General features: G+C 39.2%; 1 protein-coding gene across 2 annotated transcripts in view; it reads right to left on the bottom strand.

The window, feature by feature from the left end:
- The window catches only part of CLIP4 (CAP-Gly domain containing linker protein family member 4), a 78,825-nt gene that overhangs the window by 18,327 nt on the left and 43,184 nt on the right, over positions 1-17,314 (bottom strand). For both annotated transcript variants that reach the window (XM_035000836.1, XM_035000835.1), the window contains exons 11-14: positions 16,985-17,128; positions 13,647-13,781; positions 9,475-9,598; positions 5,138-5,202 (exon numbers count right to left, since the gene is read on the bottom strand). In XM_035000836.1, coding sequence (XP_034856727.1) covers positions 5,138-5,202; positions 9,475-9,598; positions 13,647-13,781; positions 16,985-17,128 — 468 coding nt within the window. The remainder of the gene's footprint in view (positions 1-5,137; positions 5,203-9,474; positions 9,599-13,646; positions 13,782-16,984; positions 17,129-17,314) is intronic.

Raw genomic sequence — 17,314 nt, 5'->3', positions numbered from 1 at the left:
ATATATATATACTGTTGAGCTGATACAAAGGCACAATTTCAAAGAGATGTACCACAGGATTGCCACTAAATTCTAGAGAACTTTGGCTTTTGCCTTACCAGCTGCATAGGAGACAGGAAAGAACATAAAACCTGGGGCCTAACAAAAGGGGGACTCTAACACAAGACTCCTGGTTAAAATGCAGATCCCAACCAGCTCACCCTCAATGTAAGTTTAAATAAGAAACAGAATGAGGGGCGCCTGGGTGGCTCAGTCGTTAAGCGTCTGCCTTCAGCGCAGGTCATGATCCCAGGGTCCTGGGATCGAGCCCGCTTCGGGCTCTCTGCTCAGCTGGGGGGGAGCCTGCTTCTCCCTCTCCCACTCTGCCTGCTTGTGTTCCCTCTCTCACTGTCTCTCTCTGTCAAATAAATAAATAAAATCTTAAAAAAAAAAAGAAACAGAATGAAACACCATTCTGACAAAAACAAAACAAAGTGGCTTGTGTCAACCTTAATGCTCAGAAGGTGGAAAAATTTTCTCCCTTCAAAATTTGTGATTATAAGCCAAATTCATTTTATCTATGTAATAAAAAAAAAATTGCAGGGAATGTAAATTAAAGTAGTCCCAGGTTGGCAGTACCTCCAGGAGTAACTGGCAGAAGTAAATATAATCTTCTCTGGAGACATCAACCCAGGCCTCAAAGAATTCCTATACATTAAATTCTGAGTAGAATAAGCACCTCACAATAATAAATTACAAAATTCACAAGGAAAGAAGGTACCATAAGTTAGGCTCACAGAAACAGATTGGCAGAACCATAAGTTAGGCTCACAAAGACTTCAGATATGGAATTATTTAACATAAAAATAACAATATTTAAAATGTTTAAAGACATAAAAACTTAAAAATATGGGGAAATAACAAGTGATAATAAATAACTACAAAACAGATTTGTGAAAAGGAAAAAAGAAATGAAAATTTTATAACTAAAAACTTTGTAGCGGGATTAAACAGCACACTAAACATAGCTGAAGAAAGAATCAGGAAACATGAAGATAGAGCTAAAGATGTCTAAAATACAGTCCAGAAAGACCAAGGTGAAAAATATAAAAGAGGCATGGGAAAGTGAGAAAGTCTACTACACTACTCATCAGAGCTTCTGAAGGAGATAATAAAGAGATTGAAGGAGAAATATTTTAGGTATACAGACAAGAGTTTTACAGAATTGATCGAAGATACTAATTTCCAGATCCAGGAAGACCCATGATACCAAACAGGATAATCAAAAAGAAATCTCCATCTAGACAACAGCATAGTAAAACTATACAACACTAAGGAAATAGAGAAGACTTTTAATGGCAGTCAAAAAGAAAGATAAATCACCTACAAAAGTATGGGTTAGGCAGACTCACAGCAGACTTCTCAAAAAAGTGACAGAAGACGAAAATAATAAAATTATATTGTCAATGTACAGGGAGATAACATCTTTCAAACTCAAATTTTCACAAATTGTTAGGTTTACCCAGTAAAACTATCATTAGAAAAGACAAAAACTTGAGAGACCCTTTCTAAAAGAAATTTCAAAAAATACACATGTGGTAGGGGCACCTGGGTGGCTCAGTCGTTAAGCGTCTGCCTTTGGTTCAGATCATGATCCCAGGGTCCTGGGATCAAGCCCCGCATAGGGCTCCCTGCTCAGCAGGGAGTCTGCTTCTCCTTCTCACTCTCCCTCTGTGCTCGCTTGTTCGCTCTCTCTCTCTTCAATAAAATCTTTAAAATATATATACAGACACACACACACACACACACGTGTAGGAACAGAATGATCCCAAGTTAAAGTTCTAAAGATTAAGGACTAAAGTCACTTGTAAATATGTGAGCAAATTAAATACTGGTTATTAATTATATTTAAAAAAACTATTATAATAATGCGAAATCTGTGGGGGAAATAAAATAGAAACTGAATAACTCAGTTTCTAAGGATTTTCTATCACTTGGGAAAGAGTACACCTGATGATCAACGTTAGACTTTGCTAAGTATGTATGTTAAAGTACCTACAGTAATTACTAAGAAGTATGTTCATAGAGTATAACTTTCATTCAAGTAGAGAATGGAATGAGAACAAGAGGGGGTAGGAATATAACTAGAATAAAGTCAAGAAAGAGAACCACAAGTATAAAAAACTGAAAAGTAGCAAACAAATAGCATAAATAAATCCAAATATATGAGTACTTTCAATAAATGTAAATAGGCGAAACTCTCAGATTAAAAGGCAAACATTGTCAAACCATATTTTTTAAAGAAGTGAAATCCAACCATATTCTATTTATAAAATATTCCAAAAACATAAGGATATAGAAAAGTTACAAGACAACTGATAGAAAAAGATGTATTAAGCAAATACTTGACCAAAAGAAAGCTGATATAAGGTAAAAGGAATTATTTAAAAAGCAATACCATTTACATTAACACCAAAAAATGAAATAGATTGGTATAAATCTAATAAGACATGTACAAAATCTATATGAGGAAAACTATAAAACTCTAATGAAAGAAATCAAGTAAGATAGAGAGGTATTCCATGTTCATGGATAGGAAGACCCAATATTGTTAAGACGTTAGCTCTTCCCCATTTGATCTACACAATAAATGCAATCTCAATCAAAATCCCAACAAATTGTTTTGTAGATACTGACTATTTGGAAAGTTTGTCTGGGGAGGCAAAAAGCCCAGAATGACTAGCATAATATTGAGGGAGAAGATCAAGAAGACTGAAGAAACTTGAAGAATCACTATAAAGCTATAGTAGTTAAGAAAATGTGTATTAGTGAAAGATAAATAGATCAATGGAACAGAACAGAGAGTCCAGAAATAGACCCACACAGATATAGTCAACTGATCTTCGACAAAAGAGCAGAGGCAATTCAATGGAGAAAGGATAGATTTTTTTTAACAAATAGTCCTAAAATATGCAAAAAAAAAAAAAAAATGAATCCAGACATAGACTTTACACCTTTCATAAAAATTAACTCCTTGGATCATTGATCTACAGGGAAAACACAAAACTATAAAACTCCTACAAAGATAACACAGGAGAAAATCAGGATGACTTGAGTTCAATGATGACATTTCCAATACAACACCAAAAGCACAATTCATGAAAAAAAAAATTGATACCCTGGACTTCACTAAAATTAAAGACTTCTGCTCTGTGACAGACCATTAAGACAATGAAAAGACAAGCCACAGACTACAGAAAATGTCTGCAAAACACATTCTGATAAAGGTCTAGCATTCAAAGTATACAAAAAAAACCTTAAAATTCAACAGTAAGAAAACAATGAACACAACTTTAAAAGTGAGCAAAAGACCAGAATGAACAATTCACCAAAAATGGACAGATGGCAAATATGTGCAAAGATCTTCAACTTCTGTTATGAACTGAATTGTGCCCCTCACTCATATGCTAAAATCCTAACCCCTAGTGCCTGAGAATGTGACTGTATTTGGAGACAAGGCCTTTAAAGTGGCAATTAAGTTAAAATCAGATGAAATAGGTCAGCCCTAATCCAAGATGACTGGTGTCCTTAAAAGAAGAGATTAAGACACAGACACATACAGAGGGAAAGACTTTGTTAAGACATGGGAAGAAGACCCCCATCTACAAGGCAAGCAAGTGCCTTAGAAGAAACCAACCCTGCCAACACCTTGATCTTGGACTTTTAGCTTCCAGAATTTTGAGAAAGTAATTCCTTTGTTTAAGGCACACCATCTCTGGTACTTTGTTATGCTAGCCCTAGGAAACTAATACGACATCATAAATCATCAGGGAATTTCAAATGGAAACAACAATGAGATACTACTACACACCTATTACAATGGCAAAAATCCACAGGCCATAAAATTAATCTCAACAAATATTTAAGGACTAGTTATACAAATCATTCTTACACAGATGGTTATCCTATGGAAAAAAATGTAATTAGACCCTCACTGTATACAAAATCACTTCCGGGTGAATTGATAAATATGAAAAGTAAAAATACAAAACAAAACTTTTAGAAAGCAATATAGGAAAATATCTGTGTGAGGTTTGTTTTAGGAAAAGATTTCCTAAGATAAAACATGGAAAACATAATGGTTTGCTATTTTTTTTTTTAAGATTTTATTTATTTATTTCTCAGAGAGTGAGTGAGAGTGCACGCAGGGCAGGCAGAAGGAGAAGCAGGCTCCCCGCTGAGCAAGGAACCTGATGCAGGACTTGATTCCAGGATCCTGGGATCATGACCTGAGTCGAAGGCAGACGTTTAACCAACTGAGCCACCCAGGTGTCCCAGTGGTTTGCTATTCTGATTACTTAATATTTTTAAATATCTGCTTATCAAAAGACATCAAACGGGTGGTGGGGGCGGGGGAGGCAAAAGACAAGTTGAAAACCAGGCAGGCAAGACATTCACAACACACAAGACTGGCAAAGTATTAGTGTCCAAAATATATTCAGAAACCTACAAATTAATAAGACAAACCAAAAGAAAAATGGGCAAGAGACTTGAACAGGTACGTCATAAAAGAGAAAATGCATATGGCCCATCAAGAAGAAAAAAATGAGGCTCAACCTCATTTATAATCTGAAAAATGCAAATTAAAACCACGAGATACCATTTAAATCCATCAGATGGGCAAAGACTTCTCAATCAAACAGGACTAGTGTGAGATAAGGGGCTGCAGAGGCTCTCACTCACTGCTCATGGGCACGTGCACTGCAAACAGTCTGCCATTACCTAGGAAGGCTGAAGGTCTAGATGGCCCATGCCTCGCAACCCTAGAGAAACTTTGGTAAATGTGTGCAATAGTCTAGTTTGTAGTAGTAAAAAAATATAACACAAATACCCATCAAGTATAGGATGAATAATATATTTTAATGGAACACTAACAAAATAGCCAACAACAATTAAATATATATACATTTTATAATATGTATTATTTATTAATATATCTATACAGGGGTGATAAAGATTTTTTTTAAAAATCAAGGGAATAATTAACATAACATTCAAGACTCATAATCTGAGGACAAGGTATATGAGAATATAAAAAAATTTTGATGAATAAAAGCAAAGGACCAATTATTAGGAACATAAAACAGTGTAAACCTACCAGGATAAGAATGATTCTGTTTATTCGAAGAAATTTCTGAAAGAGTATCCAGGGAATCTGTTATCCTGTGAATAAAACAAACCTCATTAGCAAACCTCATGAGAAGAAGTAGCAGGTCTTCAGATTTAAGATTGGCTCTTAACTGAGGTTTTCACACCAGTGGTTATTTCTTATTTCACCTATTCAACAAACATTTATTGAGCATCTATTAGGAGCCAGGAATGAACTTCAAGCTAGCACCGAAGACGGGCACTAACAAAAATAGAAGAGATCCTTGTTATCTAAGGATGAGTAATGCAAAAAAAATCAACTTAAAGTAAATTCACTTAAAAGAGAGACCTGACTTTATTTCTTTGGAACTTTATCTTCCAAGATGAAACTAAAAAATCTGAAAATAAATTTGTTTTATGTTAAATTTAACAAATGTTCGATCAGAATTATAAAAACATCACATTCTTAAATTGAAAAAAAAAGATACTGACTCAGTCTGTGTATGCATGTAATTATCTGATAAAATTGCACGGCTAAATACAATCCAACATCTTTTACTTTATATTTGACTCTCAGCACAACCATAGAGGTAACTTTCCTGACAGGTCTGTCTGTATTTTTTAATATTCAAATCATTCTTCATTGTTAAAAAGCCAATCCTCACAGTCTCATTTTCTTTCAGTTGTTTACTGACCTGACCCACAAAGCCTTCATTCTGTCACCCACTTCCTGCAGGACACTTGGTCACCACCCAGAAATCCTGCAACTCTCGCAATATCTGCAATTCCATCTTGCACTTCATGTGCATCGTTTTTACATGATATACACACTACGGCAATCAGTGAGAGACTGATGAACGCAAAGAATAGGACTTGATGAAGAGGACAGATAATTAGGTGGTGATGGGTAGTTGAGAACTTAATTCTAAAAGTGATCAGTTCATTAATAGTAAGTACCTAATCGTGAGAACTAAGAATAAGAAAATTAATACTGTGCTGATGAAGACCACCTAGGCAAAAAATAGGTAAGTAGGTAGAGAGATAAGATTAGATCTAGTCAGTAAGTCTTCTTGGAATTTCTGCAAAGAAATATTGGATGATTTATATATTCATAGAAAAAAAGGTATGAACTCAGTGAAAGCTGGTGATAGTAGAAAGCTATCCAAGCAAAGGAAATAACATTTGCACAGATTCTCATAAAGAAGGCACATTTTTTTTCCTTAATGGAAAGGAGGGAAAAAAAGACAACTACAATCTGGGAGGAATGGGATTGTGATTGGTCACTACTTTATTAAGACTGTCCCCAAGCAGTCCTTAGTTTAAAATTCTTTCTTCTCGAAGATCAGTGGTGTCTTTCAAGAGCTCTAAAGCTGGTTTAAATTAGAAATTCCTCAAAATCAGGGACCATGTCTGTTTTATTTGCTTATAGAATGCCTAGCACAGCACAAAGTGCTAAAAGACACTTAATAGTATTTGATGATGATGAATGAGACAATCAGAAGATGACAGGAAGACAGCTGGATTGAGACAGCAGTTCATTTAGAGAGAGCCCTGTATCTTCTAAGAAGAGGGGGGTGCTTTTAAATAAATCACCTTAAAGAAGACCAGATAGAAGGCGAGGGGGGAAAAAAAGGTAAAAACCATGTGTTCCATAAACAAAGCAAGAAAAAGAACATGAAACCATGAGAAAGAAAGTGGCTTCATAATATAAAAGGGGGAAAAGCTGTTACAGCATAAAAAAATACTGCACTAGATTTGGTCAGTATTTACCGTGTCTAAAATATGCCAAACTATGTCCTCTGGGTAATCAAACATAAAATGAAGAACTCCAGTCCTCACGACTAAGAGACAAATAAAACTCGTAAGAGACTATAGCAATGTGTTAATGAAGATTTGTCGAAAGCAATAAGAGAACCCAGAAGACTGGGGACTCCAGCATGCATTTTACCCTCAATCAATCATCGATAACACATCGGTCCTAAAGAAAGTCAGCAACCCTCTTTTAATCATTACAGGGTACCGGTTAAGAACATAACTTCAGGGCGCCTGGGTGGCTCAGTTGGTTAAGCGACTGCCTTCGGCTCGGGTCATGATCCTGGAGTCCCGGGATCGAGTCCCACATCGGGCTCCCTGCTCAGCAGGGAGTCTGCTTCTCCCTCTGACCTTCCTCCTTCTCATGCTCTCTGTCTCTCATTCTCTCTCTCTCAAATAAATAAATAAAATCTTAAAAAAAAAAAAAAATTCTATAAAAAAAAAAAAAAGAACATAACTTCAACTACCTGGGTTCAAATCCCCACCTGGGAGCTGTGCACACTTGCATAACTCACTTAACTTCCCTGTGCCTTACTTTCCCCCGCTGTGAAATAGGGATAATTACAGGACCTGACCCAGAGGGAGCTTCCAAGGTGTGAACAGTGCATGCAGCGCTATTAACTGCTGACACACAGAAGTGCTGTGCGTTGGCTACGGCTTTTTCTTATAAAATGCCTACCACAAAACAGCAAACTGTCTAAAAGCAAGGGCTTAGGAGAAACAACAAAATAACAAATCTGGGTTGAGTCCAGCTCCATCATTAACTAGTGTAAGACAGATCAAAATATGCCACTCCAAAACATGCCACTCTGGCAGAAGGATTATTTTGAGCTAAAGACATTTGAGAATCAACAAATGCAGGAAGAGGCTTTCTCTGAACTCTCCTTATCTGCCTAAAACAGGTGCTCCCAAAAAAGAACTCTTCTGTCCTATATCCCCTCCCCAGCAGTTTCATCAAGCAGGGAACTCCGACTCTTCTCATAGGTGAGGAGCGGGGAGGTTAACACCACATCACAAACTATCTTATCTCCCACCCAGTTAGCTTTCCTAAAAACCATGTGCCCTCCCACAAGTGGCCTTTTTCTCCCTCCCTTTCTCCTACTAAGATGGTCTACAAAAACTCCAATCTCACCACTTATATGGGTATTCACTTCTTTCTGTGATGCCCAGGTGCATGCGAATTTAAATGTAATAAATTTGTATGCCTTTTCTCCTGTTAATCTATCTGTTGTCAATTTAATTCACAGACAACACCCCCCCAATCCCCTCATCAGCTACTGACCCTAAGCGGGCAGAGGAAAATTTTTTGCTCCCCTATGATAACTATATGACTTTAGCTAAGTCACTTTATCTCTTGAAACTTCTTCACTGGCAAAATGAAACAACTATAATAACTTACAACTCACTGGGTTTGAGGGGGATTAATGAAATATGCATCTAAAGTACACTGTACAGAGCCCACCGTTTACTAAATGCTCAATAAATGTTTGTCATAATTATTATTATTTTCCAGCTTACCTGACCCAATACTTATTAGTATCAAATGAAACAACATTCAATTGAAGATACTTCATAAACTGCAAAGCATTACATATGTTCAATACTGTCACAAATAATGAGAAAAAAAGTATATCAATTACATCAAAGAAGAAGGAAATTAATACAAAAATTATGTGAAATTATTAAGAAAAACAAAGTGAGGTGGAAGACAGATCTAAAAAAAACTCTAAAATCTGCCAGGAGGCAGTCACACAGCCTAGGTAGAAGGGAACTAGATGGGGCTCTGGGATGTGATGGCAGATCCGTTCTCATGAACGTGATTACACCATACATGTTCTTTCCTAAAGATTAGCATCCTGTTTCCCCTGCACGGAAGAGCACACCAAGCCAACTTCTCTCAGCATGTAAGTCATTTCACATAATGGTACCTGGGATTTCATGAGAACTTGTTTCTGCTCAACTTGTTTTTTTAAAGCCAGAGTGAGCTGGTCCAGAAGTGTACCATCTTCAGGAGAAACACCGAGGAGGTACATTATATATAAATCCTTAAAGCTTCACTTCCCCCGAAGATCTACTGCCTATCTATTTTTGAAAACTAAAGAAATCAGAGGAAAAAGCCATTTTGGTTCCATTAGGTTTGGAGGAGAATGAATGGGGTGCCTGCTGGCAGGAAATTTAATGTAGTTAGGATGTGACTGAAGCAATCAGAGAGCATTTTTACTTTTGTTTGCATGACAGATTAAGCTTGCTGCTCTCACTGTTCTTAGCAGCAAACGCCACTTCTAATAGCCTACACATACTCATAGGGTTTGCAAATGAGGAATAAAGGACGGTTTTAAAATTGCAAATCCTCAGCAAAGCAAATTTAGCTTTCCATGAGCCTTCTCTCTGAAGAAGGTGGTGGGTTAACCCCTTGAAAGAAGATATGAGCTGTAGTCAGTGCGTGTCTTTAATATAAAATGAGGAACTCTAACTATAAACCACTGCAAATTCCAAAAGGCCTTGTGAAAAAAACATAAATTTCCTTTTTCTCACCTTTGTACCCTGGATGGGGGAGCAAATATTCCATATCTTGGAGAACAACTAAAATACTGCACACCTCCAACTGAACCATCATTCTTGCCATGGGGTTTCTCAAGCTCTATACCATACCAATATCCTAGAACAAGAATATTAGATTTTGAAAGCATCCGCATTTTACCCAAAATGGTTATGCTATTATACAAACCCAGAACCCGAATGGCTTAACATTTTCACAAAATGACCAAAATGATGGAAGAGCATCATGATCGTTGAGCTTTCAAATGATAAAATTTGAAAATTTGAAAAATGAACAGGAAAAACATTTTACAAGCACAATTACAGAGTTGTACACTAAAGGAGAGAGATAAAATACACAAATTTGGCACAAACTAGCTATTATGCAAGTAGTATTATGACCACAGTATATCTACAAGCTATAATGAAAAAGAAACTGCCCTTGACTCAGTGATACAGCGCATTTCAGTGGGAGAAGCACAACACAATACTGAGCCATATGGATCATAAAGTGCATGTGCAATCTTTTCCTTTCACTCTCCCAACATTCCAACATCACAAACTGTCCTTAAATAATTAAGGAAGGACAAAAGTAATATGGAAAATATGATTAGACTTCATGGTGACTCTTCTTTTTCTGTTTCCCCACCCAGGATAAAAAGAAAAATCATAATACTTAACCTTAGTGAAAAGATTTAGATTAGCTAGTTGGAAGAATTTTCTAAAAGGCTTATTTTAAGTATGTAAAAGGGCCCACTCTGAGGAAAATAACAGGACTTCTTTTCTAGAGGGCCAAAACTAAAGCAGTGAGGTTGCTTTTAGTGTGGTGAGAATTAGGTAGGTGGACATATACTCCTAGTCTAAGTGTATACATACATACTCCTGGAATAAGGATTCTCAAATGGAGGGTACCTCAAGACCAGTTAAAAGTGTCTAATGAGCCACTCATTTTTATTTAAAAGGAGAATACAGTAGTAATTGCATCTGGTCTCTTACAATCAGTATCAAATAAAAAATAAGAATACAGACGTTGAGAAACTTACTGCAAATTCCAAATTCCAAAATACAAAAATACTGTTTCTTTCAGATGACTAATTCAAAGAGTCTATATAACCTCAAAAATGGCAACCTAGAAGTTCTTCAGTCTTTTCCTCTTATGTTCAAAAAGATGACCCTTGAGCCCATTTCTCAGTACTTTTGCACCGAAAAGACTAATGCATGACCACAGTCCCCTATACTTAAGCAGCATATGAGTACAGAGTAACGTGAACAAACTTACTTCTCAGCCATACTAATGCTCTGGAAACAGGTCATCACATTTCCGAATGTCATTAACCAAGGTCGTCTGGTTGCCATTTTTATTTCTGAGTGCCACAGTTAACAATGTTCAATGTTACAATGTACCATATAATGGCAACACGTTTACCATATGACTCTTGAAAAAGTGTAACATCCCACAGAAAGACAGGACAAGTGTGAACAACTGTGACTACACCTTGTCTGGTAGTGGTGAGGTACATATGGCTTCCCACTTAAATGGTAATTTTTTTTCCGATAAGAAGGCTAACGAGGCTGAAAATGACATCCTTCAGGTCTAGATCTTATAATCGAAAAAGCTTCGATGAATCAGCGCTGTTCTCGAGAACCGGCTGATCTCAGTTTTGGTGCCACATGACATGCATGCGAGTAGTTTCCAAAAGGACAGAATGACCTTAACAGAAGGGTTTCCAACTTTACGTTTGCTTATGACTACCCCAATTTCTGGACGCTTAACCTTAGGAATTTAAAAATTAAAAGTCGGGCGCCTGGGTGGCTCCGTTGGTTAAGCGACTGCCTTCGGCTCAGGTCATGATCCTGGAGTCCCTGGATCGAGTCCCGCATCGGGCTCCCTGCTCGGCGGGGAGTCTGCTTCTCCCTCTGACCCTCTTCCCTCTCATGCTCTCTGTCTCTCATTCTCGCTCTCAAATAAATAAAATCTTTAAAAAAAATTAAAATTAAAAGTCAACCTAAAACAATGAATTGCATCCAGTGAACCAAAACCACTCTAATCTTGTTTAATATAGAAAAAGGGAACTCAAAAGACATGGAGATTGTGAAAAATAACCCACCTTTGGGGTCTTAAAAGTTCTTATTTGAGAACTATATTAAGACCATCCTAACTCATCTCAATTACTACCTGGAGACCTGTGAGGGACATGAATTATACAACACACAGCCCATCTCAAATCAATTAGCTGGATTGTGATTATAAGTGGTATAATGAAACAAGACTGTGCTGGGAGACAATTCTCCATGGCTCGCTCATGTTTCTGCATGTCTTATGAACAGAGGCACCGTGTTTCCATGGATGTCTGCACAGAGGACAGCCTTGGAGGACAGAGACAGGGTGTGGGCCGCATGCCCCACCCAAAATACAGACATGCGTCTTGTCTAGTGTACAGGTTCAGATTCCTTACACTCAGGGCTCTTCTCCTGTAGCATAAACCACTGGGTGTGCAGGTGTCACCTCCCCCCCACCCCGGGAACTGGGGCTCAGGAAGCAAGTGCAAGAAAATGCTGACCCTTGGGGCGCCTGGGTGGCTCAGTCATTAAGCGTCTGCCTTCGGCTCAGGTCATGGTCCCGGGGTCCTGGGATCGAGCCCCGCATCGGGCTCCCTGCTCTGCCGGAAGCCTGCTTCTCCCTCTCCCACTCCCCCTGCTTGTGTTCCCTCTCTGGCTGTGTCTCTCTCTCTGTCAAATAAATAAAATCTTTAAAAAAAAAAAAAAAAGAAAGAAAATGCTGACCCTCTGCTTCTGCTGCTGCTGGGACTCCAGAAGTCCTGTCCTTGAATCAGGAGCCTAACGTCTTCCATTAGCATTTATGAAACTGTGGCAATCTAACTTGTCAGCTTACACACGTAGGGTAAAATCTCAGGTCCTTCACAGTTCTTGACAGAAGGTTACAAATTTAAAATCAATGTTCTGGGTAACCTTTTCCTAGAATGCTGCAACGCCGCCATGTGTCAAAACAGCATACTGCCACTTAAAATACACAAACATGGTTTCATTCACCTGGCTTCTATATTTGAAATTAAAATCATTGAAAATGCAAAAGAAAGCTAATCTTTACTTTTGGAAACACAGTATTAAGTCTAGATTGGAATAAATATGTAAATACACAAACATGTATTTTTAAGGTCCCAGGGTGCACAGAAACTTTTTCATTTTCCCTCGAATCTGTCTGTTGGCTTTTCTTTCCAAGCCACTCAGATAAAAGCGATATGCTGTGAACTCATTTTTAGAATATCCTTAGCAATTTACCCAAAGGATACAAAAATACTGATTCGAAGGGGTACATGCACCCTGCTGTTTATAGCAGCATTATCAACAATAGCCAAATTATGGAAAGAGCCCAAATGTCTATCAGCTGATGCATGGATAAATAAGATGTGGTATAAATCCCCTGGAATATTACTCAGCTATCAAAAAGAATGAAATCTTGCCATTTGCAACGACATGGATGGAGCTAGAGTGTATTATGCTAAGAGAAATAAGTCAGACTAAGACAAATATAATATGATTTCACTCGTATGTGGAATTTAAGAAACAAAACAGATGAATATAGGGGAAGGGAAGAAAAAAAAGGATGCACCATGAGACTGCGTGAGAGACTCTTTAACTATAGAGAACAAACTGAGGGTTGCTGGAGGGAGGTAGGTGGAGGATAGGGTGGATGGGGGAGGAGGATTAAAGGAGGACACTTGTGATGAGCACTGGGTGTTACATGTGAGGGATGAATCACTGAAGTCTACACCTAACACCAATTTTACCGATTATATGTCAACTAGAATTTAAATAAAAACTTGAAATTAAAAAAAAAAGAAAAACCTTAGCAAAAATCTAATCCTGATATTTTCTCTCTGTTATTGAGCACGCTTGGCAATCAGTGAGCATGAAGTTGGAGAAGGGCCACGAATTTTAACATTAGACAATTTACAATACAAGTGAGATTTCGCGGACGACAGTCAACCCGAGTCCAGTCAGTGTTTCCATCACTGTTTGGCTTCGCTGGTGCCATAGATAACTAACATCCACAAGAACTGTTCATCAGGAATTCCCTACATGTAAAATTTTAAACCTTTCGTATTCTGAAGCGCTCAAGCGGAGCCAAGAATATCCAGATGAGTTACCTGGAGCAAAGTTTGTTGTCCCGAAGAACTTAACGGTGCCGATTCTCTGGCCTACCACCAGCACTCTATCTCCGAGGTGGGGCTCTCCTGCACAGCGGCTGTTATTTGCTACAGATGCTCCTGAGGAATTCAAACCTGTTTAATTGGTTGGTGGGGAAAGGGGAAGGGGCAGGAAACGAGGAGGGAAAAGAGCAAAGGGGAAGAAAAAAAGAAAAAAAAACAACCTCAAAAAGTGTATTAGCCAAAAAATCACCACGTGTTCTAACCAGTCTAGCTAGTTGAGAGATCTCAATGTATGACACCCTTCATGATATGCATCACCTACAGCTGTGGTTCTCACATGTGAGGCCAAGACATTCAAGGAACGTGTGAAGGGTTTCCTGAAAAAATTATTGCCACAAGAATCTGACGCACACGGTTCCTGGTAAAGCATCAGTTCTACCCAGACTGCCCGGGGTGCACTTACTCCCACAGAGGCCAGCACCCTTTTTCCGCAAAGGGCCAGGGAGTGAGTACGTGAGGCACTGCAGGCCGCGCCGTCTGTCGTGACTACTCGGCTCCACTAACCCCAGCACAAAAGCAAACCGGCCTGGCGTGCTCCAGAAAACTTCACAGAAATAGGTGGCACGTCGGGTTCAGCCCATGGGCTGTATTGTACCAATCCCTGTTCCGCTAAAATGCTAGAATCAGAGCAGTTCATTGGGACTCAGTGTGAATTATATATACAGGAATGTGATCTGAATGTGAAAATTACTCTGTTTCCAATGAGCTCAAACTGATTTCCTTATTAGGAACCAAACCAGTCCCCCTCACCTTGATTCAAACCTAATCCTTCAAATGCCCACTATCAAACATCCTAGAGAAATGCTGTCTGGAAAGCTGTTCAATTATAACACAAAGTGGGCCCTTGAGGCTTCTCCCATCAGTCCATAAACAGACTTGAACAGCTATCATCTGGGAAGGCCTACAGAAGCCTCTGTGAGGACAGGGGACAGAGGATAAGTCACACGGCCAACGGGAGAGAAACTAAAGCCATGGCAACAAATGAGGAACATAAACCCAGAGAGAAGGCAGGGGTGGATAAAGCGCTATGCTAAAAAATCCTAGGTCCTCATAATAACTAATATTTCTAATGCACTTCAGAGTTTGCAAAGTGCTTTCCATAGAATTACAACTATAGATAAGACACAAACTCAGGAATTAACTAAGACATGGTGTTCACAGGTAGTCGATGGCACACAAGGATGAGAGCCCGGGGCTCTATGACCACAAGTCCTCAGGCGGGTCTCCAGGCTGTGTAATGGACCAAGGACAGCATGTTCGATCATGGGATACAACGATGCTGAGAACACACACCTCCTCCCCTACCTCTGCCATTCCCCTAATCTGTTCTTTCTGCTCCTCTTTATCCTCACTTCCCAATATGTCCACATCCCTCAAATGCAAATCTTTGGAGAAAGTGAAATACCTACTCACTCTAGAAAAGTGTCCTAGGGAAATGTCTCTGAGGTCGCAAACATGGACTTCCTCTCACGGATCTCCCATTCTCTCTCCCTCCCCTCCTAAAAGGTCTTCTTGCTCATTCTAATTGACAGGTCTCTTCATCTACTGCTATCTAAGCCTACATCAGGCTTAAATTTATAAAAAGAGAAGAAAGGTTAAATACATAGGTACACTAGAACTACTTCTTATAAAAGTAAAACAGGTACTTCCATATGCACATATAAATTTTAAAATCAAGTAAATGTCAAAAGCCCAAATTCCAAGTGAAGGAGGCCTTGTAATGTGAATAAAATGAGGACAAGCAGGAATGCTATATCCCTATCTTGGTAGCTCTGTTCTTCAGGGGGCTAGACAGAAACTGCTCACAGGGGAAGGAGCACCCACACCGAAAATACAAGTTCCAAGTAAACAATTTCAGGCAAAACTTCTAGGTTCTCTGCTTTTAGAGTCCCACCCGATAGGTTTATTGTCAATGTTATCGCTGAGGGCTCCTCCCCATCACAGTACAGTAAGTATTTTAAAGAGAAAAAAAAAAAAAAAAACCCCGTCACGAACATTTTCCATAATAAAATATTGCTTCAGTACAACTGTTAAAAGTACGTGAATGAGAATCTTATTATGAGGTTCACTGAAAACAATTTATGCCAAAACGGTTTCATTTCCTTTCCGGACAAGTTTGCTATGTAGCCAAATGAGCGAATGGCAGTATGTTTCATATATGTTGATTTCGGCAAGATGTCTGCTATGAAGTGCTTTCTATATCCTTACATGTAACTGGAGAAATGTGGACTGAACAAGGTTACTCAGGACTCGCCACATCCCAACGGATTACTATCATCAACCTGTCAGGAGAGCCACTGACCCTCTCCTACCTAGTGTTAAACAAGGACTTGAACTTCAAATATGAAGACGACACAGAAGTATGTGGGAAAGCTAGTATTCAAGGTGTAAGCAACAGAATGCAGAGGGATGAAACCTCTAACATTCAATTAAAGGAGAATGCAGGTAAAGTCCTACATGAAGTGGCAACAAGAAGGGCCCTGGCCAGAGGCTCCCTCGGAGCCAGGATGATGGTGTGGTCGCCACACTGCAGGAGGGGCCTTACACTGTGCTTGTGCCCATGGGCAACAGTTCAGCCCTCCATGGGCTGGCCATGAGTGGTCTGGAGGCCAAGGAGCAGGAGGAAGAGCGGAGGTACTTGGGATGGAGGCAAACCCTAACAGCAGCAGAGGAAGCAGCCGACCGACCGCAGGCTAAAGCCTAGGTGTGCCACTTAGAAATGACTTACCTCCCCTAAGGGGTAAGTGGCATCAGGCACCAATGACTTACCTCCCCTAAGCCTCGGGTCCCTCATTCATAAAATGAGAGTGAGAATAATAGTACCTATCCAAGGGTTTGTTTTGAGAATTAAGTGAAATAAGGTATGTAAAGTTGCTTAGAATAGAACCTGAAATAATAAGTATACAATACATGTTAGTTATTATTAGGTCTAGATTAGAAAAGAGATAAGAAAGATAATAACTGTATGGTTTCCACATATCTGAGGATCTATCATAAATTTCTAAAACGATCCTTACAGGGTCAGAGGTGTTACATGCATGTGGTAGGGAAGAAATCAGTCCAGACAAGGAACACGGCAGGAGCACGGGGAGGGAGGCAGGGAGACCGAGGACGCTCACAAGAGGTGGGGGGCACGGGGAAGACAGAAGAGTACAAGTAGTTCTATCTGACTGAAGTAAAAAGTTCCTTCTACACATTTAAAAAGAGCAAATCTACTTACAAACAAACCAAGATAAAAAACACCAAGAAAGCCTGGTTGAAAAAGCCATAGATACCAGCACTGGTTCTAGAGGAGACAGACGGGCTTTTGCTCACTGTCTTCCTGTTATTGCTTTGTGCATTCAGTTTCTTGGGGTGGTTCGGCTTGTACTCCAAAGATGATGTGGAGGAGGAGCTGCTGATGGATCCGAGCAGGGTACCTAAGACAGGTAAAGGAAGAGAACACAGCGAAGGGTGGACAGTAAGAAGTGAACCAATAAGATGCGTTCCCCGGTAAATCCCTCTGAAACCCTCCATTTAGCTTCCTCAGCTGTGGAGTATCTAGTGTTGAATTAAATGCCTGGTTTCACCCAGCTGTCCTGTAGTTCATACAGACAAGACTTATC

This window comes from Mirounga leonina, unplaced genomic scaffold (assembly GCF_011800145.1).
Source record: "Mirounga leonina isolate KUSES-001 unplaced genomic scaffold, KU_Mleo_1.0 Mir_125, whole genome shotgun sequence".
Classification (NCBI taxonomy): domain Eukaryota; kingdom Metazoa; phylum Chordata; class Mammalia; order Carnivora; family Phocidae; genus Mirounga; species Mirounga leonina.
This window is presented reverse-complemented; position numbering and strand designations above follow the sequence as displayed.